This window comes from Ochotona princeps, chromosome 1 (assembly GCF_030435755.1).
Source record: "Ochotona princeps isolate mOchPri1 chromosome 1, mOchPri1.hap1, whole genome shotgun sequence".
Taxonomy (NCBI): domain Eukaryota; kingdom Metazoa; phylum Chordata; class Mammalia; order Lagomorpha; family Ochotonidae; genus Ochotona; species Ochotona princeps.
Window position 1 is genome coordinate 160,962,512 of NC_080832.1, and position 24,794 is coordinate 160,987,305.

Here is a 24,794-nt window from a genome sequence, read left to right on the forward strand (position 1 = left end):
GAAAACGGATGTGTAGTGACATTTTCCCCAAATTTTGAAATTTTATGAAATCGCTTCATTCTGTAAAAACCCACCCCCAGCTCGTCATGGTGCAGACACACACCTGCTGTCCGTCCCTGACAGGCAGGGAGGGGCAGGGTTCCACGCCACGGCTGGCAGGCAGGGGGCAGTCTTCTCAATTTCAGTGTCCATCAGTCTCTGGTCTGTCTTTACTGATCCTAATCTGGACCTGAGGATCATGACATCATTGTCATCTTCATCGTCAGCATCATCACTGCCACTGTCCCAGCAACCAGCCATGCGTGGGGCTGTTCAGGAGAATTCCCAGACACAGGGTTCCCTGCCCGGGGTCCACGGATGGGGTCCAAGGGACGCTCCATGTGGGCGGCCACAGAGGTGATCCAGGACAGATGTGGCTGCACCAAGGTTGCACGGGCTGGCGGGCCGGTCACTGCAATCAGCATCCATTCACTGCGGCTCAGCTGGGGTCGACACACAACTGCACTGCCTGGGGCCACAGACTCCTGTGGGGTTGAAGGCAGAGTTTCAAGTCATGATCCTAGATGTGTATATGGAAGGATCTAGAATGTTCTGTAAGGATCTAGAATGACCTGGAGTTTTCTAGAAGAATCCAGGAAGAGCCGTGGGTGCACCCCATGACAGAGAAATAAAAAATGAGTAAAAATATTAAGTGGAAAATAAGAAAAATCAAAACACAAATAAGTTTATGATGTTAAATTTGTATGAAATCCTAGTTTAGAGGCTGTGACAGAAGAACCCAAAAAGGGTTTTTTTTTTGGGGGGGAGGGGGACAAAGTTGAATAGACCATACAGGTTTAAAATTTCTGGAAATCTTTGGAATGCTACCTTGGAATGTTCTGGGTGATGTTCTAGAAAGATTTGGAATCTTTTGGAATGTTCTAGAAGGAGAAGGAATTCGAATGTTCTGGGATGTTGAAAATGTAATCTTTTTTTAAAAAAAATGTCTGAGGATAGGAATGGAGGCGCTCACCAGGTCTGTGTCCACACCACCATCACGTGATGAGAAGCAGATAACGGATGGACCTGAGCTGGGGTGGAGTTGGGTGCAGGCAGACTCGTCCAGCAGCTGCACCTGCAGTGTGCCTAGAGTCTCGTTTGTCTGTCCTATAAAGACAGAGGAGACAGAAACAACTGAAATGGAAAACATGAAAGAGGTAGAAAAGATATGAAATATAATAAAGTACTTACTGAATAATTATTTGTGATAAAATTATTAATAACTGATAGTGTCCTATAATATAAGGTATATAAAAAGTAAATAAAAACTGCATATAGAAAATATTAAAATAATGTATGAAAATATTAAGTATTTAATAAAATATTAAAATTATACTAACATATTTTATATCATAATTTAAAAAATAAAAAACAAAATGTAAAAATACAAAATATAAAAACTAGGTAAATATATTAAAATACATAACTTAAAACAACTAAATATTAATATACCATTAATAATTAGTAACTAGTAGTTCATAGAAATATTCTTAATATGTTAATAATAATATTGTATGTTAAAAATATAAAGGTATGAAAGATGTGAAAAGATAAAATACAAAAAAATGACTAGAAAAATGACATTTTATATTATAAAAATATTCTAAAATAATTAAAATGTGAAAGTTAATATTGAATATGAATAATTGAATAATGAATACCCCTGTATTAAAAGTATAATAGAAAATATAAATAAAAATACATAAATATGTAAAAATATAAAATATGAGTCATAAAACATGAAATTTTTATGTTGAACAATATTAAGAAACAGTGTAAAATATAAAATAACTTCAATGTTAATGAAGAATTGATACTTAATATTTTGTATTACAAACAAGGTAAAAATATGAATACAGAATAACATAAAATATGTAAATTATATAAAACAGAAATAATACAAAGAGGATTCAGGAATTAACTGGATTGTTCTGGAACCCCGCCCGCTCACCTGCCGGCAGCGCCCGCGGCCCCGCCAACCAGCACTCAGGGGCCGTCAGGTTCTTCAGCCCCGCCAGCGGCCAGGACGGGCCCGCGGGTGTAGACGGGCCCGCGGGTGTAGACGGCGAAGGCTCGAGCTGCAGCAGCGCCAGGTCGGGGTTCGGGGGCTTCCTCGGGAGGACGACGCGCGCCACGCGCAGCACCCTCGGCTCCGCCCCCCGGGACGTCCGCCCGCTCGCCGGCTCCCCCTGCCGGACGCTGCTGGTCACACGGCCCGGCTCCGCCCCCTGCGGGTCGCTGTCCATCAGCGTGCCCGGCTCCGCCCCCTGCGGGCTGCTGTCCATCACCGCACTCAGCCCCGCCCCCTGCGGGCTGCTGTCCGTCAGCGTGCCCGGCCCCGCCCCCTGCGGGCTGCTGTCCATCAGCGTGCCCGGCTCCGCCCCCTGCGGACTGCTGTCCATCACCGCACTCAGCCCCGCCCCCTGCGGGCTGCTGTCCGTCACCGCGCTGGGCCCCGCCCCTGGGATGACGATGGCCACTGTGTCCTCGGGGTGCCTGAACAAGAGGGAAAGGAAGAAAAGGAACTGTCACTACTAGAAATACTTTAAATAAAAAATAAAATGAAAATGAATATAAAAATAGAAGATGTAAAATATACAAACTAAATAATAAAATGAAAAACGAATACAACTTTAAAAATAATGGAATAAAAAAACAACTGAAAATAAAAAAAGTTGAAATAAAATGAAAATAAATGAATACAAATAAAAATGAAAAGGTGCGGAGGCGGAGCTCACATGCCCTGGACGCAGCGTGCGGCCGTGAGGACCCAGGCGCCGCCGAGCAGGGACCCGCCGCACACCTGATGTCCACAGCCCACGAGCAGAGGCTGCCCAGGCCCAGCGTGGAGCATGGACACGCGTGCGTCTGGTCCTGAGGGAGAGACACGGAAGTCAGAAAAAACAGCAAAAAGACAAAGTAACCCCCTGACGTCACTGGCACGTCAAATCTTTGTAACGTGCAAGATCACTATGACATCAGCCAGTGAGAAGCAGCAGTTCAGTGATCCCTATGACGTCATCTTGATGAGTTTTGATGTCAGGGATTCTTAGACCACATCCAGGATCCCTTTGATGCTAGCCTTTGTGCGCTGACATCAGGCTTGTGTGGTGTCAGCCATGACGTCAGCCTTTGTGAGCTATGACATCAGGCTCCTGTGTGTCAGCCATGACGTCAGTGTTTGTGCGCTAGGACATCAGGCTCCTGTGGTGTTGGTCATGACGTCAGCGTCTGTGAGCTAGGACATCAGGCTCCTGTGGTGTCAGCCATGACGTCAGCCTTTGTGAGCTATGACATCAGGCTCCTGTGGCGTCAGCCATGACGTCAGTCTTTGTGCACTATGACGTGAGCGAGGGGCAGGATGACGCCTGCTCACCTGGGGCCTCTCCCTGCGTCGTGGAGGTCGGTGAGGCAGACGGAGGCTGGGCTTGGGGCGGGTCGGCTGGGGTCACGGCCACGCGGGGCGCAGTGGCGGTGGACACGCCGGGCCGCAGGACGGCCTGCAGCCAGGGCAGGAAGGGGCGCACGGGGCTGAAGGCGTAGGGCCGGGCGCAGCTGGGATCGGAGGCGCTCAGGATCCCCACCTGCAGCCAGGCGCCCGGCGGCTGCGGCCCGCGGCACACCAGGGGCGCCCCCATGTTGGCCTGGGGGAGGAAAAGGGCACCGACATGTCCCCTGGGCGCAGGGACGCTCAGGGGACATCCCGGAAGACTGTGGGGCCGCCTAGAACATTCCAGATCCTTCTAGACGATCCCGCTCACCGCAGCCGCCCCACACCGCCGTCCTGCCTGTTACCTGGCACGTGGTCTCGCCCACGGCGGGCACGGCCTCCACGCAGAAGCTGACCTCGTCCAGGTGCGGCCAGCGCGGCCTGCAGGGTGTCGCGTGGCGCAGGCTCAGCCGCCGCTTCTGCAGGACCCCGGGGCTGCCTGGGGAGGAGGGGGACAGGAGGCACACTGGCCGCCTTTCTGTCCATCCCCCGGCCTGTCCGTCCCCCCCGCCTGTCCGCCCATGTTCTAGGCTGTCCATCCCCCGGCCTGTCCATCCCCCGGCCTGTCCCTCTCCCCGCCGCCCGTCCGTCCCGCACCCCGCGGCTCACCCTGCATCCCCGACCAGCCGGGCAGCCAGCACTCCTCGGCGTGGCCCTCGGGCGGCGTGTCCTTGGCGGAGGCCCGGCGGTCCAGGCACACGGGGCGCACGTACGGCGGCCGCAGGCGGAGCGGCCGGCCGAGCAGGACCAGGCCGGGCCCCAGGGCGCCGCGCGGGCCCAGGTGCGGGAGGGCGCGGTGCACCGGCCAGGCCTGCGCGGCCGCCGCGTCCTGCAGGTCCACCAGGCCGGCCTGCACCTGCGCCAGCCGCTCGGCGCCCCGGCTGCGGAGAGGCCAGAGAGTGACACTGATCCCAGAGCTCACTCACATTCTAAAATAGTCTCTGCTTGCCTCCTGGAACATTTGTTATTAGATGATATGAAATTTATAAAAGCTAAGTTTTTCATTATCATTAGATATGAAACAGCTAAATAATAAAAATAGAAGACAAATACATATTCGTGTAACTATGACATAAAAATAGATGACTGTAAAACAATAAAATAATTTCAAGTCCTGAATTATTATTTGGTACAAAATTGGAAAAATGTATTTTTTCATTTAAAAAAAGCTTTTTCTCAGGCCTGGTGTGGTAGCCAGTGACTAAAGTCCTCACCTTGCACGTGCCGGGACCCCATACAGTCGCCGGTTCTAATCCCGGCAGCCCCACTTCCCATCCAGCTCCCTGCCTGTGGCCTGGGAAAGCAGCTGAGGACGGCCCAATGCCTTGGGACCCTGCACCCGTGTGGGAGACCCGGAAGAAGCTCCTGACTCCTGGCCTCAGATCGGTGGAGCACTGGCTGTCCTGGCCACTTTGGGAGTGAATCATCGGATGGACGATCTTCCTCTCTGTCTCTCCTCCTCTCTGTATATCTGACTTTTCAACAGAAAGAATAAATAAATTTTTTAAGATTTTTTCCTCATTATTTTTTGTAAAACTCTTAAAAATATGTTTCACTAAAACTTCACTCTTACTAAGTAGACAATTGATTTTAGAAAGTTATTACTTGATATATTCTGGAAAAGTCTAAAAGATTTTTGGTTCACATTTTCATTAGGTATAACATTTATTAGAAACTTGTTTCTTCATTATAAGTGACGTAAAGTTCATGGAAAAGCTGAGTTTTTATTAATGAAAGTCATATTAGGAACAAAACTGATAAAAATGTTTTCCATTAAAAAACAATTTGTGGGCCTGCCGCGGTAGCCTAGTGGCTACATTTCTCGCCTTTTACGTGCTGGGCTCCCGTATGAGGCCGGTTCTAATCCCGGCGGTCCTGCTTCCCCTGCTTGTGGCCTGGGAAAGCTTTGGCAGTGAGTCAGCGGATGGCAGCTCTTTTCCTCTCTGCCTGTCATCCTCTCTGTGTATCTGACTTTCCAATAAAAATAAATCTTTAAAAATATAAAAAATTACATTTATCATTAGAAAATTTATACACAAGCTTTTTATTGCTATTATTACATATAATATTAAACATTTGCTTACATTCCAGAATATTCTATTTATTAAGCATAAAATGGGTAAGTTTATTTGTCGCTAAAAAGCTAATTATTTTCTGATATAAAATTAAACTTTTCTAAAATTATTGTCAATACAAAATTGATAAAAACCACTTTAAAATATCATTCAATATAAAATTGATTTAAAAATTATTAGCTGCAGATTGTTTAAAGATTTACTTTTATATCACTATTATGAAACTGATAAAAATAAAAATCTCTTGTTCATTAAAACACCTTTCTGTTATTCAATACACATTTCTAAAACTATCAAAATAAATGTAAAAATATAAATAGTAAATCAAAAATTGAATAATAAATACATAAAATATTAAAAAGCTCGTTAGTTTTTGTTTGCTATAACATAGCCACTCCCATTCCAGAACGTTACATTCTAGAATATTCTTTTCTTTATGATGGGATAATTTTGTAATTCTGCGGGCACAAACAGGGACTCACAGGAAGTAGGCGCACTGGGCTGCAGTCAGCACCCACCGGGCGTCCAGCACAGACCCGGCACACACGTGGGCGGAGCTGAGCTGCAGGGACACGACCCACGGGAACTCCCCGGGCTCAGCCTCGCGACAGCCAGGGCAGCGTGGGGCGGGGCCGGAAGATGAGTCACATGCTGCAATGGAGACACAGGGAAGAATGCTGTCATTGGAGCCTACCATGAGATTCCAGAACATTCTAGAATTCCCAAGAAGCTGCCACAGAATTCTAAAACTTTCCAAAACCAGGCACCCCACAAGAACTTTTCACAGGCTCTTAGAACCTCCCTGGGTGTACAAACTTACCCGAAGTCTCCTGGGAGGCAACCGTGAGTGTCTCATAGAGCCAGTACTCCTGGAGCGTCTCCCTCCAGGACACTCCCAGGCGGCAGGTGGCCAAGAGGATGTTAAGAACGGGAGGTTCCAAAAAGTTCTGGGAGACATTGAGGACAGGAGGTTTCAGAAGGGCCTGGGAGGTGTTGACTATGAAAGGTTCCAGAAGGTTCCCAGAGACATTGAGGATGGATGGTTCTGGAGCATTCCAGGGGACATTGTGGATTAAAGATTTCAGAACATTCCAGGATATATTGAACATGGAAGCGTCTAGAAGATTCCTGGAGACATTAAGGATAGAAGATTCTGGCACCTTTTTGGATAGTGATCCCAGCCCTTGGGGAATGTTAGGGATGGAAGGTTCCAGAAGGTTCTGGGAAACATTAAGGGTAGACGTTTCGGGAACATTCCAAGAGGCATTGTGCATGGAAGGCACCAGAACATTCCAGGATATATTGAACATGGAAGGTTCCAGAAGGTTTCTGGAGACATTGAGGATGGATGGTTCTGGAACATTCCAGGGGACTTTGAGGAAGGAAGATTCTGGAACACTTTGGGAAATGTTGAGAATGGAAGTTTCCACAAATTTCCAAGAGACACTTAGAACAGAAGCTTCCAGAAGATTCCTGGAGATGTTGAGGCTCAATGGTTCTGGAACACTCCAGGAGACATTGTGCATGGAAGGTACCAGAACATCCCAGGATATATTGAACATGGAAGGTTCCAGAAGATTTCTGGCGACATTGAGGATGGATAATTCTGGAACATTCTCTGATGGTGATCCCATCCCCTGGGAAATGTTGGGGATGAAAGGTTCTAGAAGTTTCTGGGAGACATTGAGGGCAGGAGTTTCAGGAACATTCCAGGAGTCATTGTGGATTGAAGATTTCAGAACATTCCAGGATATATTGAACATGGAAGATTCCAGAATGTTCCCAGAGATATTGAAGGCAGAAATTTCTGGAACATTCCGGGAGACATTGTGGATGGAAGATAGCAGAACATTCCAGGATATATTGAACATGGAAGGTTCCAGAAGGTTCCAAGAGACATTGAGGGTGGATAGTTCTGAAACATTCTCTGATGGTGATTCCATTCCCTGGGAAATGTTGAGGATGAAAAGATCCGTAGCATTCTGGGAGACTTTGACCATAGAAGGTTCTGGAACAATCTGTAGAACATTCTGAAACATTCCAGTTGGAGGTTCTGTGGGCAGAGGGGTGGGGCCTTCTGGGTGTGTTTGGGTCCATGTGACAGGTGATTGGTGACTGTAAACATGCAAGTCATCCCGTTGGGCAGGTAACCAAATGTTGAGGAATGAGAACAGAAGTTTCTGGGTGTCAAGGCTGGGATGCAAAGATCTGGTCGCTTCTGGTTCTGCCTGGCTCCAGGAGGCACTCGAGCTCACAGCTGGTTGCAGCCAGTTCCAGGGCCCAGCTGACTTCATTGTATTTGATTCGAACAGTTTCCAGGATGTAGCTGGCTTGGTCATAACTGGTTCTGGTTGGATCCAGGTTGTAGATGATCTTGTCATACTGACTTCCAACTGGTTCCAGGATGTAGCTTCCAGAACATTCCAGGCTTCACTTGTGTCTGCTTGTCCTGGTTCTATCCACAGCACGGCTGTTTCCATGGAATGCTGGATGCCTTGTCTGTATGTTTCTGGAACTTTCCATGGTTGAACAGGTTCCAGGGTTTTCCATGGTTTAGAAGTTTCTGGAAATAGTTGAGTGTTTTCCACTTGAGACATTTCCAGAATATTCCACAGTTGGGATGTTTCCACAATTTTCCACAATTGGATGGCTTCCATCTCAGAAATTTCAAGAATTTTCCAGGATTCAGAAATTTCTGGAACTTTCCATGATTGAACAGTTCCTGCTTGAGAAATTTCTGAAATATGCCATGGTTTAGAAGTTTCTAGAATATTCCATAGATGAACAGTTTGTTCAGATGTTTCTGGAAGTTTCTGTGGTGGAATGATTTCCACTTCTAATGTTTTCAGAAGTTGCCATGAATAGATGGATATTTGAGATATTTCTGGAATGTTCCATAGCTTAGAAGTTTCTGGAATTTTCCACAGCTCAGAAAATCCTGGAACCTTCCTTGATTGAACAGTTCCCATTTGAGAAATTTCCATAATATTCTGCAAGTGGGATGTTTCCAGAATTTCCCACAGTTGGATGGTTCCCATTTCAGAAACTTCTAGAATTTTCCGGGGTTCAAAAGTTTCTGGAACTTTCCACAGCTCTCTGAGACCCATTTCAGAAATTTCTGGAACTTTCCATGATTGGACAATTCCCACCCGAGATGTTTCTGAAATGTTCCACGGTTTAGAAGTTTCCAGAATATTCCACAGATGGACAACTTGCTCAGATATTTCTGGAATTTTCTGTGGTGGAACAGTTCCCACTTCAAATGTTTCCAGAAATTTCCATGAGGAAATGAAACCCACATAAGTTTCTGGAACTTTCCACAGTTGAATGAGACCTAGTTGGGATGTTTCCAGAAATTTCCATGGATGGATGTTTCCCACCTCAGGTGTTTCTGGAACTTTCCACAGATGGACAGTTTCCACTTGAGACATTTCTGGATTGTACCATAGTTTAGAAGTTTCCAGACTTCTCCACAGTTGAGTGACTTGTTCAGAAATTTCTAAAATGTTTGATGGTCCAACAGTTCCCACTTGATGTGTTCCTGGAACGTTCCACAAATGAACAGGACCCATTTGAGAAGTTTCTGGAACTTTGAATGGTTCAGATATTTCCAGAATTTTCCATAGGGGAATGGTTCCCACTTGAAAACTTTCTAGAATTTTCCACAATTTAGTGTTTCCCATTACAGAAGCTTCCAGAATTTTCTCTGATTCAGAAGTTTCTAGAATTTTCCATGGTTGACTGAGACTCACTTGAGATATTTCCAGATTATTCCACAGATGGACTGCTTGTTTAGATGTTTCTGCAATTTTCTGTGGTAGAACGGTTCTCACTTCAGCTGCTTCTGGAACTTCCCACAGGGGCATGGTACCCAGTTTGGATGTTTCCAGAATTTTCCATGGATAGATGGCTCTCACCTCAGACGTTTCTAGAATGTTCCACTGTTGGATGGTCCCCAGTTCAGAGGTTTCCAAAACTTTCCATGGTCGAATGATTCCCACTTGAGGCATTTGTAGAATCTTCTGTGGTTTAGCAATTTCCAGAACCTTCCATAGCTGAGTGGCTTGTTCAGAAGTTTCTAAAATGTTTGGTGGCCCAACAGTTTCTGTTTTATGTGCTTCTGGAATCTTCCACAGATGGGCAGAACCCATTTGAGAAGTTTCTGGAACTTTGAATGGTTCAGATATTTCTAGAAATTTCCACAGGAGAATGGATCCTATTTGAGAAGTTTCCAGAATGTTCCATGATTGAACAGGTACCATTTGAGATGTTCTCAGAATTTTCCATGGTTCATAAGTTTCTGGAATTTTCCATGATTGAACAGCTCCGATTTGAGAAGTTTCTAAATGTTTTTGCAGTTGAGAGGTCCCCAACTCAGCTGTTTTCGGAACATTCCACAGATGGATGGTTCCCAGTTCAGAAGTTTCCAAATCTTTCTGTGGTGGAGTAGTTCCCACTGGAGATATTTCTGAAATGCTCCATGATTGAGCAGTTTCTGGAGTTTTCCACACACCAATGACTGGTTTAGAAGTTTCTAGAATTTTCCATACTGAAATGGTTCCCACCTGAAAACTTTCTAGAATTTTCCATAATTTAGTGCTTCTCATTACAGGAGTTTCCAGAATTTTCTCTGGTTCAGAAATCTCTAGAATTTGCCATGGTTGAATGAGACTCACTTGAGATGTTTCCAGATTATTCAACTGGTAGATAGTTTGTTTGGATGTTTCTGCAATTTTCTGTGGTGGAACAGTTCCCACTTCAAATGTTTCTGGAACGTTCCCCAGGGGAACAAAGCCCACATCAGAAGTTTCTGGAATGTTCCACAGTTGAATGGGACCCAGGTAGGACGTTTCTGGAATTTTCCAAGGATGGATGGTTTCCACGTCAGAAATTTCCAGAATTTTCTGCTGCTGAACATGATCCACTTGAGATGTGTCCAAAATTTTCCACAGTTCAGAATTTGCTAGCAATTTCCACAGTTGAATGGTTCCAGTTTCAGAAGTTTCTAGGATCTCCCATGGTTGAATAACTCTCACTTTGGATGTTTCTGGAACTCTCCATGGCTGCAAAGTTTCTGACATGTTCCACAGATGGACTTTTCCCATGTCAGACATTTCTAGGATTTTCCATGGCTGAACAATATCCACTTGAGATGTTTCCAGAACTTCCCATGGAAGGATGCCTTGTTCAGACATTTCTAGAATTTTCCAAGGTTGTACAGTTCCCACCTCGTTAGCTTCTAAAATTTTTGATGATTGAACAATTTGAGATGTTTCCATGATGTTCCACAGATGAATGGCTTGCTCATCAGTTTCTAGAATTTTCCGTGATTCAGTGGGTCCCACTTCAGATGTTTCCAGAACTTGCCACGGTTGGAGAGTTTCTGGGATTTCCTGCTCCTGAACACTCCCTGACTGAATCCAGAATGAGGAGTGACCGAATGCCGGCTGCTCCCAAGCCAGCACCGACTCTGGGCTGTTCCAGGGAGGAATCAGCTCTGTCTCCATTCGGGTCCTCGGTTGATTCCAACTTTCGGTCTGGGTTTGAGATCTAATGACGTGAGCTTGAACCCGTGTCCAAGACCGGGTTTTTCTGGTTTTCATCGAAGTGATGATTGTATCCTTTGCCAAGGTGGCAGTTGGATCCATTTCTAAGGGGACAATTGCGTCTGTTGTCAGGGTGACTGCTGGGTCTGTGGCCAAGTCGGCCCAGCTGGAGAGGACAAGCTCCGGGTCACTCCAGGTCCCCGAGGATGCTTGAACCAGGTCAGGCATGTGGACTGTGGGGCTGCCAGGCAGAATCTGAATGTAGGGAGAAAAGAACACAGGGAAAGTAAAACAGGCAAGGATGCAGGGAGAAAAGAAAATAAAACAGACAAGGACCTTCTAGAACATTCCAGATTGGATCCGAACATTCTATAGTATTCTAGATCAGAACACTCTGAAATATTGTAGATAAGGACAGAACATGCTAGAACATTTCACATTATGCTAGGGATAATCATTAGTCTAAACGCTCCAGAACATTTCAGACCCTTCCAGATCATTCTATATTAGACTAGAACATTCTGTATGAGGCCAGAACATTCTGGAATTTTAAAGATGGGACAGAACATTCTAGAATATTCTACATGAGGCCAGAACATTCTAGACTAACTTCTACATGTGACAAAAACATTCTGGAACATTCTACCAGACTAGACTAGAGTATTCCAGAACATTCTAGATGATGCACTGTTTCAGAATTTTCTATTTCATTTTTACCATCCCTCCCTCCCACACACGGTAAACTTCACCCTCTGACCAAGTGTCCAGTAACCAAATACCCAGCAACCAAGTGCCCAGTGACTAAGTACCAAGCATCCTCCTCGGTGTCGACGCCAGACGCACAAGTGCCGTTTTTTCTTCCCACGGTGATCATCATCTGAAGGAAGAGAGATGGGGACATCCATGCATCTGCGTGTCCTGATGGAAATAGAAAGATGGAGAGAAGTGCAAGAAAATCAGAGGAATGTGTCGTCCATTTCTGTCAACCTGTGTGAGGTGTTCGTGCCCTGGAAATGGAATTTAGCAAATACAGAGACAGACAGAATGTTCTAGGATGTTCTGGAGAGTTCCTATATTATTTACTACACATAGAGAGAATATTCTGCAATTTTCCAGAGATCTCCTGCAGTATCTACTACACAAATCATTTTACATATAAATATATAAAGAATATTCTAGGGCCCGGCAGCGTGGCCTAGCAGCTAAGTCATCACCTTGAACATACCGGGATCCCATATGGGCGCCGGTTCTAATCCTGGCAGCTTCACTTCCCATCCAGCTCCCTGCTTCTGGTCTGGGAAAGCAGTCGAGGACGGCCCAAAGCTTTGGGACCCTGCACCCGCGTGGGAGACCCGGAAGAGGTTCCTGGTTCCCGGCTTCGGATCGGCACAGCACCGGCCGTTGTGCTCACTTGGGGAGTGAATCATCGGACGGAAGATCTTCCTCTCTGTCTCTCCTCCTCTGTGTATATCTGACTTTGCAATAAAAATAAATAAATCTTTAAAAAAAGAGAATATTCTTGTATATGTAAGCTATATTGCAGAATATTTTGCAGATTTAATATGTGTATGCATATACACATACATATACATATATGTATACACACACACATATATATATAACATTCTGGAATAGTCTGGAGATTTCTTATATTATCTATCATATATGTAGAATATTCCAGAATATTTATATAGAAAATATTCTAGAATGTTCTGGAGATTTCTAATACACATTATCTACTGTATATAGAAAAAGAATGTTGTGGAATATTCCAGAGATTTCCTGTGTATATAATTTTCTTTGCATGTAGAATATTTTAGAATATCCCACTGATTTCCAGTATATGTTATATCTTTTATGTACACATATACACATTTTATATATAATAAAATTTTATGTGTGCATAAATGTGTATATACATACATTTATATATGTAGGATATTCTAAAATGTTTTCTAGAGAATATTTAAGAATATTATACAGACTTCCAATCTATATTATTATGTATATATATGTAGATGATAGATAGAGGGAAAGAGAGAAGTATTATAAAATATTAAGGAGATTTCTAATACATATTATGTATTATATATAGAATATTATAGAATATTCCAAAGATTTCCTATGTCACTATATATATATGCATGTAAAGAACATCCTAGAATAGTTAAAAAATTTCTAGACATTTCCAATGTGTATTATTTATTATATATATTCTGGATATTTCATTTATTTGCTATTATATATATGCAGAACATTAGAGAAGTTTGATATATACAGAGAATATTCTAGGATCATCTGGAGATGTCCAATGTATAGTATATATAGAGAGAGAAGGGAGGGAGAGTAGAAGGGAGAAAATATTATAGCATATTCTGCGGATTTCTAGTGTTTGTCATCTATTACATATATGCAGAATACTTATACAGAAAGAATATTATAGACTCTTAAGATAAATTTTTGTGATATATAGAATATTCTAAAGTGTTCTGGAGACTTCCAGTCTTTCTCATCTAACTTTCTCTTACTTCTTCCCACCATCCCCAATCCTCCCAGCAACCCGCAAGGAATGACCCTTGCCTCCTTTCTCTCCCTCAGCCAAGGAGGCTTCCAGAAAGTTCCAGGGACCTCATCTTGCTGTCCATCTGTCCATCTGAAACTGGCTGGACCTTGAACCCTTAATTGTACTCACGGAGCAAGGCCATGACAGCTGGTTGTCACCATGATTGGTTGTGGGACATGTCTGGACATGAGGCTGCCACAATGAAAGATGAGAAACAGACCCCAGAGGGGAAAATAGCCCACAGCAATTGCCATGTGAGACCACGATGGCGACTGGGCTGAATGGCCAGCCCCCCAAAGTTCGACAGATTCTAGAAGGTTCTGCTTGTGAGGTCACTTCCTGCCAGGGGTTGGAACCAACCAATCAAGGAGAGTGTGGTGTGCAGCTACAGCTGGAACAGTGTAAATTAAAGGGATGAGGGAAAACAAGTAGAAGTGTGTGGAAATTTCCAGAAACTTCTGGCAACTTTCTGAAATAAATATGACTAAATTTTAAAAAAGTAAATAAATGAGTGAATGAATAGAAACTGCAGGAAATGCCATAAAGTTCCACAAATTTCCGGAAAATTCTGGAAACTTCCTGAAATTCCCTGATGGATACCAGTTCGAGTCCTGGCGGCTCTGTTGCCTGTAATCATGCCAATGGTAAGGCCTACCTGTGTCTCAGGGGCTAGAAGACTCCCACCTGTCACTCAGTCCTCTCAGCAAACACTGATTATCTATCTATCTATCTATCCGGAAGGTGGACAGGAGACTAAGAAAGGAAAGACAGGTGTGCACAACTCCATTTGCTCATTCATTCCCCAAGTGATCACAGCAGACAGGGCAGGGTCAAGCCAAGGCCAGGAATTGGATCCGTGTGTGTGTGTGTGTGTGTGTGTGTGTGTAAGTGACTCAGTCATTTCTTTTACGTCACCATGTTCCAAAGAAGGAAGGAAAACAAGACCATTCTCACACTTGCCAGTCTTCCAGCTTCCCACGAACGATCTGCTCCATTGCACCTGCAAGCCCTTCCTGGCGACGCAGTCAGAGAGCCAATGAGGACGTCCTGCGGAGTCTGCCAGGGGCACGCTCTCCTGCAGGCAGGTGCGCTGGGTGCTTGGGCTCTGCAGCAGAAGTCACGCCCTCCCTGGCACAGATGTGGCCCTGCTTTCACAGCTGGTGGACTCCTATACGGGCAGGAACCGGAGGGGTTAGTCGCAGATTCCTGCCAGTGGGGGTAGAACTTTATTCAGGCGTGAAGTGACTTTGTTTGTTTGCTCAGAAAGTTTTCTCATTCAGCTCAGGTAAACTACACAAGTCGTGGGGTTGTTTGTGCGGTGGCTGCTCCACCATGCAGCATGGCTGCTCCGTGACCCTCCCGGTGAGTGTGGCTTCGGTAGGACTGACGGGCGGGTTTGTGTCTCTCAGTTTTCCAGGGCCCCGCGAGGTCATGTCATCCTTCTGTGGCATTGCTACCTATGCTTCTCCCGAAGTCCCTCTACCTCGGCTGGGACGTGACATTTGGTTTTGCCAAGATGAAATCTGTCTGTAGGCAGCTGTGGGGCTTCTCCCACTGGGAAGTGGACAGCAGACGGTCCCTCGGCAGCTGTCCCAGGATGGATCTGCTACGGGTACTGTCCTCCAGGTGTCTTCTCCCCACATCGGTCACACTCCTGCTGACCTGGTCTCACCTGTATGGGCCGTGCAGATCACCTTCTTAGCCCATGTGCTGGAACACGTCGTGGCACAGGCCTGGGGGCTTCAATTACGTCTAAAGCACCTGCCTGGAAGCGGATCTGAGTCGCACTGGCTAGTCCAGTGGGGGCCAGCACTCACTGCAGACACACTGCCAGTCAGAAACAGGAGGTCACTGGGGAGCCCAACACTGTCCAGTTTGGTTAAGGACTGTCCAGGCACCCAACCGGCTGAGGCCAGTAAGCGTAAGAACTTCAGGGTAACCTGTTGGGGCAGGATGGTGCTCCGAGTTCCTCCGCTGCACTGGGTTCACTTTATTCACATTTCTGTTGTATGTTTTCATTTGCATGCAAGGTCCCTGTCATCTTCCTTTCTCAACCAACCAAGTCCCAGCTGGACATTCTTACTCCACGAACTTTCAGCCCTAAGGAACAACTCTCCAATAGGGAAAGTCCCCACAGTCCCTCGTTAAAGCTCTTTAAGACTCTTGGCTCCAAAACTGCAGGAGTTTGCCGGATGACACTATATGTTTTTCTCCTTTTGTCTAAGTTGTAAGCAGCTACAGCCAAGATTGACTCCCTAGGGCCCGGTGAGGTGGCCTAGTGGCTAAACGCCTTGCAGTTGATGGGATCTCATGTGGGCACCGTTTTGTGTCTTGGCTGCTCCTCTTCCTGCCAAGACCCCTGTGGTCCCTGGGACAGCAGTGGAGGATGGCCTTGGGTTCTGCGCCCACCTGGCTTACAATCAATTCAGCTCTGGCTGTTGTGGCCACTTAGGGAGTGAACCTGTGGATGGAAGATCTTTCTGTCTCTCCTTCTCTCTGTAAACTTTGCCTTTCTAATAAATAAATGTTAAAAAAAAAAAAAAAAAGAAGATTGATTCCCTCCTTGGACCCAGCACAGTAGCATAGTGGTTGGTCTTTGCCTGTGTGCACTGGGGTCCCTTGCAGGCTCTGCAGGCTTCTCTGGTTTGTGGTCTAGCTACTCCACTCCCTTTCCAGCTTCCTGTTAGCGAGGGTTGTGGAGGACAGCCCAGGGCCTTGGGGCCCTGTGCCCACCTGGGGGACCCAGGGGAGGCATCTGGGTCCTGGCTCCTAGCTTCAGATTGACTCGCCTCTGGCCATTGCAGCCGCTTGGGGAGTGGGCCAGCAGACGGAGCCATCTTCCTGGAACTTGTCACAAACTTAGTGAATATGTAAAACTTCACAGGAAGTCAGCCCTATAGAACCTTCTAATCTTCTAACGGCTGGCTGTTTCGGACACCTGACGTTGGGTTGGTTGGCTCACACTGCTGTGGACATGCTCCGGACAAGAGCCGTGGGTTTTCTTCCTGGTTGCATCAACCCGGAGGAGTGGTCAGCTGCTAGGTACATCGCATATCAAGTGCAGTCACTCATGTCACAGACAGCATCAGGGCAGGCTGACGGAGATAGAGTCGGGGAGTATGAGGCGAGAGTCCTCAGAGGGCCTGAGGACTCGGTCAGGGGAGCAGGAGGGGCAGCAGGGACTGTCACACATGGCCAGCACATAAGCAAATGTGACTGACTGCTGGTGTGCTCCCTGGGCTAGCGACGTATGCAAGCGACATCTACACAGAAGGTGTTCACAGCAACCAATCCACGGTCATGCAGCCCCAGGGCACTGGATAGATTAACTATGGCTACCTGCACCAGTACAGCAGCAAGTGTCCACAACCAGAAAGAAACAGACAAAAACAGTGTTTGTACCGCAGGTGGAGGGGAGGTGCGGAAGCAGCGCGGCCCTCTGGGGTTGCACCGGGGTCTCCCAGAAAGTTGGGAGGTCTGGCTTTAGACCAGCCCAGCTCTGGCCATGCGGTCATGTGGAGAGTAAACCAGCAGATGGAATCTCTCTCTCTCTCAGTCTCTCTCCCCTCTTAACTCTGCCTTTCAAATAGAAATGAATCATTTTATTTTTTAAGAAGAAAAGTTACAAAGGCAAATTGATTTATTGTAACTAGATCATTCTCTCCAAAAAATCACTGACTTCAGTTTTCCAGCCATATCTCTGACCAATAAATGTACAATTGAGAAAAAAAATGTTTACATAGAGTGTTAATGGGGCCACAATGATTCAACACCTCATCACATCGCTTTATTTTTAAGGATTCATTTCTTTTGAATGGAAAATCAGATTTACAGAAAGAAGGAGGTGAGATAAATAGGGAGATATTTCATCCACTGGCTCACTCCCCAAATGGCTGCAATAGCCAGAATTGAGCTGATCCAAATCCAGGATCCAGGAGCTTCTTCCAGGTCTGCCGCATGGGTACAAGGTCCCAAGGCTGTGGTCCATGCTCCGCTGCTTACCCAGAGTATAACCAGGGAGCTGGACGGAAAGTGGAGCAACTGAGATTCAAATTGGTGCTCATATGGAATTCCAGCACCTCAGCGGGAAGATTAACTTGCTATGCCACTGTGCCAGCATTCATTATACTGGTTTCTAAAACAGATTTTGAAACAACATACAAAGTCAATTTCATCAATCACATGTTTCAGAAATTGATTAAACTGAGCCCATTGTGATGGCTCCATTGGCTCATCATCCCCCTTTAAGCACTAGCATACCATATAGACACCAGCTTGTGTCCCAGCTGCTCAACTTCCTATCCAGGTCCCTTCTTGCCGCCTGGGAAAGCAGCAGAGGACAGCCCAAGGCGTTGGGACCCTGCACCCATATGGGAGACCAGGAAGAATCTTCTGGCTCCTGGATTCCTATCAGCTCAGTGTTGGCCATTGCAGCCAAGTGGAAAATTACTGTTTAAAGATTATAGAGTTTCTGAAAGTAAAAAGAAACTGCTGGAACTCAGACTTTGGCAAGATGGCAGGAGACAAAATAAACAAACACAAATCGGTGGCCGCTGTAGACACAAATACATGCCTGAGAAAGAATGCATGAGAGCAGTCCCACCCAAATGACTTGGAATAAACCTATGCCATGACGCAAATGACCTCGACCATGAAATCTACAAAATGTTAAAGAAATAAAGAAAAAGACATTAAAAGGTGGCAAAAGGTACCATGTTCCTGGATCGGCAGGACAAACATCATCAAAATATTCATCTTACCAAAAGTAATATACGGATTCAACACAATCCCAATCAAAATCCCAACAACATTCTTGTCAGAAAAAGAAAAATTGATGGGAAAACCCATCTGGAAACACGAAAGACCACGACTAGCCAAAGCTATCCTAAAGAATAAAAACTAAGCTGGAGGAATCACAATTCCAGACCAGATATCTTTGGGAAAGATACCCAAAGCAAGAGGACCCTGCTTATGAGAGCAAATTACAGCCCTACATTTATAGCAGCATAAGTCACATAAAGACATGGAAACAACCCACATGTTGCTGAACACATGGCTGGATAAAGACACTGTGGCACATCTACTCTTTGGACTACACTCAGCCATAAATAGAATGGAATTCTATCATTTGCAACAAAATGGTCCCAACTAGAGGTCATCATCACCCAATCCCAAAAGGACAAAGAGAAGACAGCATTTAGGCAAATTACAAAATAAACAGCTATAGATTATCAAATGTGTACATATATTCTCACAGATGAATAACGTAATGGAGACCAGCATACTGGGAAGTAATGTGACATAACGTGGTGACACATTTAAGTAGCAGAAACTTAACATCGTAACTGTTACTAAGGGATTGCACTATTTTACTCATTCAGGGAATTAAGGGAAGGAGGAGGGAAAGCCTTTATACTCATCCTATATTTACATCGGGGTAAGCGTTTCCAAGCTTAGCTGAACCTGTAAGTGTATTTTGCCCATAAACCATGGAATGACCCTTGACAGACAGCTCTGCAGGGAAGGCGCTTGTGAGACGTCCCCACCCCAGAGCTGACCCGCAGCCAGCTTCCTCCCAGCAGTTGCCCTGGGCAACAGCATTGGCTCAACACACTGGGTTCCCGCAATGGAACCCCTGGGCTGATCTCCCGACTCCTGCTTCTGGCCCACCCACCCCGGCAGGTGCACGTAACTGCCATTATAACAGAAGCAAGTTTCATTATTGACTATGGAAAAAAAAATTTTAAAAACGGATACAGTCTATCTTAGGAACTTATTAACAGGGTATAAAACATGTGACACTGTATAACGGGCAATGACAGCAGGTAGAAGTGTTGGTGTTCTCTACCCCAAAATCATCATCCACACTTTGTCCAACTCCCAAAGATGCCAAGCATGGTTAAATGCCTATGTACCTTCAATGATTTTAGATATTAGTCAGTGCTAATTAAGGCATTAAAAAATATTGCCATCCTGTTTCTAGCTTCTAAAACTGATTCACAAATTTTCCTTGGAACAACATCATCCAAATTTGATCTTGCTGTGTGTTTATATGCAAACAAATACATAATTTTTAATGAAACCAACAACAATTGGGACCTGTCATAGATATTTTATTAAATGAACCAAACTCGGTTCATACTGTCATGAAAAAGTGTGAAACTTGACAACTCTTTCAATGAAAACCAAGGTAAGTTTAAAAACATACTTTAAAAATATTGCTAATAGAAAAATTAGCAAAAATAAACAGGAATCATGCTTTGTTGAACACCAGAAAGAGAAGAGATCAAACATTGAGAGAGACAGTTATAGCATCAAACTGGAAGACCCAAAGAATGAAAGATTTCCTAGCAAAAGAGCGGTATCAGCAAAGCAGTTGGAAAAGCAATTGGCTTTGGGGGACATACCCAAGCCTGGCACAGTGCAGGCCTTTGCTGGGAGGCAGGCGGACGAGGGCCGAGCCCACGGCACCAGGGACACGCTGCGGCCCCATGTGCTGACTGTCAGGGACCCGGAGGCTGGTCTGGGGACAAACAAGCTTGGAACGTGCACTGCTGCTTGTTCACTGCCTTGACAGGTGTGTGTGACGAGAGTGACCCAGCAGAGGGCAAGAGCACAGCCTCACCCCGCTGCTTCAACTCTCCGAACTCCTGAACCCACCCAGGACCAGTCCACGAACACCTGCCGGGGGTCTCTCAGTGGGCAGCCCAGGCGCCCTTGAAGTAGGTGGCAAAGCAGAGCAACCCCAGCCTCCTCAGGGCTCCCTACACCCCTGCACACTGCCACAGCCCCATACACCCCTGCACACTGCCACAGCCCCATACACCACTGCACACAGCCACAGTCTCCTACACCCCTGCACACTGCCACAGCCCCCCTACACCCCTGCACACAGCCACAGCCTCCTACACCCCTGCACACTGCCACAGCCTCCTACACCCCTGCACACTGCCACAGCCTCCTACACCCCTGCACACTGCCACAGCCCCCTACACCCCTGCACACTGCCACAGCCTCCTACACCCCTGCACACTGCCACAGCCCCCTACACCCCTCCATACTGCCACAGCCTCCTACACCCCTGCACACTGCCACAGCCTCCTACACCCCTGCACACTGCCACAGCCTCCTACACCCCTGCACACTGCCACAGCCTCCTACACCCCTGCACACTGCACACAGCCCCATACACCTCTGCACACTGCCACAGCCCCATTCACCCCTGCACACTGCCACAGCCCCCTATACCACTGCACACAGCCACAGCCCCATACACCCCTGCACACCACCACAGCCCCCTACACCCCTGCACAAAGCCACAGCCCCCTACACCCCTGCACACAGCCACAGCCCCATACACCCCTGCACACTGCCACAGCCTCCTACACCCCTGCACACAGCCACAGCCCCATACACCCCTGCACACTGCCACAGCCCTATACACCCCTGCACACAGCCACAGCCCCATACACCCCTGCACACTGCCACAGCCCCATACACCCCTTCACACTGCCACAGCCCCATACACCCCTTCACACTGCCACAGCCCCATACACCCCTGCACATAGCCACACTAACCTTGCACCTCTGCACCCAACTCAGGCCTCCTCACAGCTCCCTACATGCCTACACATAACCACAACCTCCCCATACCCCCGCACACTGCCACAGGCTCTTCACAAACCTCTACACCCCTGCACACTGCCACAGTCCCCATACCCCTACACACAGCCACAGCCCCTGCACCCCTACACACAGTCACAGCCTCTTCACAAACCCCTATACCCAACCACAGCCTCCTCATAGCCAGCTACACCCTTATACATAACCCAGCCCCCTACACCCCTGCATCCCTACACACAGCCACAGCCCCTGCACCCCTGCACACAGCCCAGGCCTCCTCACAGCTCCCTACACTCCTACACACAATCACACCCCCCACACCCCTGCACACAGCACCGCCCCCACTCAGGGTTGTGTGGGACACACTCCCTGTGAGCAATGCACCCCCAGGCAGCTCCCACACACAATGTCCTTCCCCCTCTGCTGACCAGAGCCGGCAGGCCTCACGGCAGGGCCGGCTGGTGACTGCCTGAGACAGCATAGGGTCTTCCACCCCTTCCTTGACATCCCCCCCACAACACAGGGCCGTCCAGAAGACACGTGGAGTCTCTTTTGGTGGTTGCCAAAAGACGGCAGCCTCCCAGAGTCCATGCTGTGGTGTTGCCCTCTTCATGCGGGGACAGTGCAGCTCTGCACCACCCCTGCCTGCCGCGGTGGGCGCTCCCAGCCCTGGGGGCAGTACGCCCCTTCCTGGCCATCCCAGTGCCGCCCCCCGGCAATTCCATCTGCAGAATTCCAGCAAGGAATATACCCAAATGTCAGTGGGAATGGAAAGGGGCCTATCCGGGTAGAGCTGGAAGTAGTTAGTGGTGACACGGTTTCAGTCTTTGAAGAAGATACCCGTCCCACACCATCTCATGCCGACCCGGGGCTCTCACAGGTCCAACACCAGGACATGTTGAAAGGCGGGCTCACGGGACAGTCCGACAGTGAGGGCCGAGAGCTCGGACAGGGCAGACAACCCAGGCATCCTTGAGCGATGCCAGCCCTCTGCCGTGGAGACACAGGAGTTGGTGCGGTTTTGATCCACTCCAAAGTCAGCCACCTGGCCGACTGTCTGATCTCCGTGGAGGTAAGTCGGATTCATTTTATAAAACTTTGAAGTGGTCAGTGATGTTGTTTGAGAAAATACAGACTCTTGGATACAATATTGCACATTTTCTAAATGAAAACCATTAAACTTTTTTTTTTAAGTGCTGTTTGAACTTCTGTCTTGTTTGCAGTGGCTTTGTTCTTCATGCCTGGTTATCCAGCGATTGTTCCTGGAATCCTCAACAGAAGGGTGTAAGAGGGGGACACCCGCGCCCCAAGGCCCTGAGCCTGTGAAGTCACTGACCCTAGCTCCTGACCCACTGCTAAGGAGGCTGGGCAACATCTGGCTTCTTCCCGCTGTCTTGATACCTGCCATTCTAACGCAGGTGATATGCTACCTCCCCATGGCGGAGTCTCTCTTCTCTATTGGCTAATGATGGTGAGTTGCTTCCGGTTAACGCTGGACTTTGCAATGGCCTCTTCTTCGGACTGACGCAAAACAGAAACAACGGAAGTTCATCAACAGTAAGTGCTGTGGCATCCGTGCTCTGTCACAGGGGGCTTAGCTGCTGCCTGCGATGCTGGTGGTCCGTTTGGGCGCGCTTGTTCGGGGCCCAGCTCTTCCACGTCCGATCCAGCTTCCTGGTACTGAGCCCAGGAAGGTAACAGACGGTGCTCCTTGCATGTGGGCCCTGGCTATCCAGGAGACCTGGAGGGAGTCCCAGGCTCGTGGATTGGACCTGGCCCGGACGTGGCTGCCGTGGCCACGTGTGGAGTGAACATGGGATGGAGGAGTCTCTCTTTTGCTCTCCCTTTTTCTCTAACTCTTTTAAACAAGCAAAGAAATCTCTTTCAGAAAATCTTTACAATCTTTTGCGGGGCACTCTTTGGGGTTGCATTCTGTATGTGCGTGCCAGGCTCAGGTGGCAGCGACGGCATGCCCACCTGGTTCCTGCCTGCGGCCTTTAGCTCCTTCCAGCCCTAGCCTGTTGCAAGCATTTGGGAAATGACTCAGCAGATGGAAGACCCCTCTCCCTCCCTCTCTCTGCCAAATAAATGAACCTTTACTTTTAAAAAAATACTCCCGGGCATGGAAGGGCAATATCAAGGGTCCGGCAGTGTGGACCTGTGTGTTAAGCCACCGGCTGTGATGCCGGCATTCCATATGAGACAGGTGCATGTCCAGGCTGCTCCGCCTCTCACACCGCCCTGCCTGCGAACACACCTGGGAAAGCAGAAGAAGGCTGGGCACTTAGACCCCTGCCACGTGCCACCTGCACGGGAAACCTGGCTGAATGTTTAGGCTCTTGGCTCTGGCCTGGCCAAACTGAGCCGTGGTGGCCGCTGGAGGAGCGAGCCAGTGGACAGATATCCTCTCTCTCTCTCTCTGACTCTTTGTGTAACTGCGCCTTTCAAATAAACAAATAATAAAATACGTTTAAAATGAGAACCACGTGAAGAAAGTGAAAAGAAAATTAACAGAATGGCAGTAAACACTGGCAAACCAACTATCTGATCAGGGTCGAGTATTCAGGATACATTTTAAAATCCCTTAGCACTCAGCAATAAAAAAAAGATGTGATTCAAAACTGAGCAGTGGGCACACAGACATTCCTCCCCAAAATACACGCACAAGCAACAAGCAAAATGAGGCTCCACATTGCCCACTCTTGGGAAAACGCAACCACAGTGCAGGATGAAGCCCCAGTCCTCACCAAGAGCACACCCACACCCCCGGTCAGTGCCTGGCTTCGAGTCTCAGCTCTGCCCCCATGCCAGCTTCCTGGTGGAACACTGCTGATGGAAAGGTAAGACAGGACAGTCACTCTGGAAAATAGCTTAGGGATTGTATGTAAAGCCAAACAGAATTATTGTAAAATACAGCGATCTCACTCTGAAACATACATACGAGAACTGAAAGCAAGAGAAAGTTTGTAAATAAATTTTCATATCAGGGGCCAGTGCTGTGGCATAGAAAGCTAAACCTCAGCCTGTACAGGCGTCCCATATGGGTGTAAGTTCAAGCCCCAGTTACTCTACTTCCCATCCAGCTCGCTGCTAATGTACCCGGGAAAGCAGCAGAGCAGGCCCAAGGGCTTGGGACCCTGCACCCACATGGGAGACCTGGAGGAAGCTCCTGGTTCCTGGCTTCAGACCAGCCCAGCTTTGGCTGTTGTGGCCATTAGGGGAATCGATCAGTGGGCAGATCTCTGTCTCCCTTCTCTCTCAGTACACCTGCCTTTCCAATAGAAATTAATGAGCGTTTAAAAAATGTCCCTATCAGCCCCACTCACAGTAACAGAAGGATGGAAAGGACACAGATGTGTCTCAGCAGACACAGGCACAGGTGAGGTGTGGTACAGCTCTCACACACACACACCACACACAGAACACAGACACACACATACCACACACACACAGAACAC

The 24,794-nt window shown here is 47.3% G+C and overlaps 2 protein-coding genes across 2 annotated transcripts; both read right to left on the minus strand.

Annotated features, from left to right (window-relative positions):
• Positions 1-236: 236 nt before the first annotated feature.
• LOC131481456 (uncharacterized) lies at positions 237-7,643 on the minus strand. The gene is made up of 9 exons (XM_058670447.1): positions 6,425-7,643; positions 6,087-6,255; positions 4,139-4,410; positions 3,835-3,968; positions 3,416-3,683; positions 2,778-2,913; positions 1,991-2,535; positions 1,013-1,146; positions 237-524 (listed from the first exon to the last, which is right to left on the minus strand). The coding sequence occupies exons 1-9, from the start codon at positions 7,641-7,643 to the stop codon at positions 237-239; spliced, it is 3,165 nt and encodes a 1,054-aa protein (XP_058526430.1).
• A 148-nt stretch (positions 7,644-7,791) lies between these two features.
• LOC131481460 (titin homolog) lies at positions 7,792-14,006 on the minus strand. The gene is made up of 4 exons (XM_058670451.1): positions 13,843-14,006; positions 11,960-12,068; positions 8,626-11,405; positions 7,792-8,014 (listed from the first exon to the last, which is right to left on the minus strand). The coding sequence occupies exons 1-4, from the start codon at positions 13,965-13,967 to the stop codon at positions 7,792-7,794; spliced, it is 3,237 nt and encodes a 1,078-aa protein (XP_058526434.1). The 5' UTR covers positions 13,968-14,006.
• Positions 14,007-24,794: the final 10,788 nt, after the last annotated feature.

Excerpts from the sequence above, each read along its gene's own strand:
- LOC131481456 (XM_058670447.1), bottom strand. The coding sequence starts at position 7,643 with ATGTTTCAGAATGTTCTACAGATTGTTCCAGAACCTTCTATGGTCAAA. Across the intron at positions 3,969-4,138 it reads CGGCTGGTCGGGGATGCAGG|GCAGCCCCGGGGTCCTGCAG; the intron begins GTGAGCCGCGGG and ends CCTCCTCCCCAG. Across the intron at positions 1,147-1,990 it reads GCCGCGGGCGCTGCCGGCAG|GACAGACAAACGAGACTCTA; the intron begins GTGAGCGGGCGG and ends CTGTCTTTATAG.
- LOC131481460 (XM_058670451.1), bottom strand. The coding sequence starts at position 13,967 with ATGGCAATTGCTGTGGGCTATTTTCCCCTCTGGGGTCTGTTTCTCATC. Across the intron at positions 12,069-13,842 it reads AGCTGTCATGGCCTTGCTCC|GACACGCAGATGCATGGATG; the intron begins GTGAGTACAATT and ends TATTTCCATCAG. Across the intron at positions 11,406-11,959 it reads GACACCGAGGAGGATGCTTG|ATTCTGCCTGGCAGCCCCAC; the intron begins GTACTTAGTCAC and ends CCCTACATTCAG.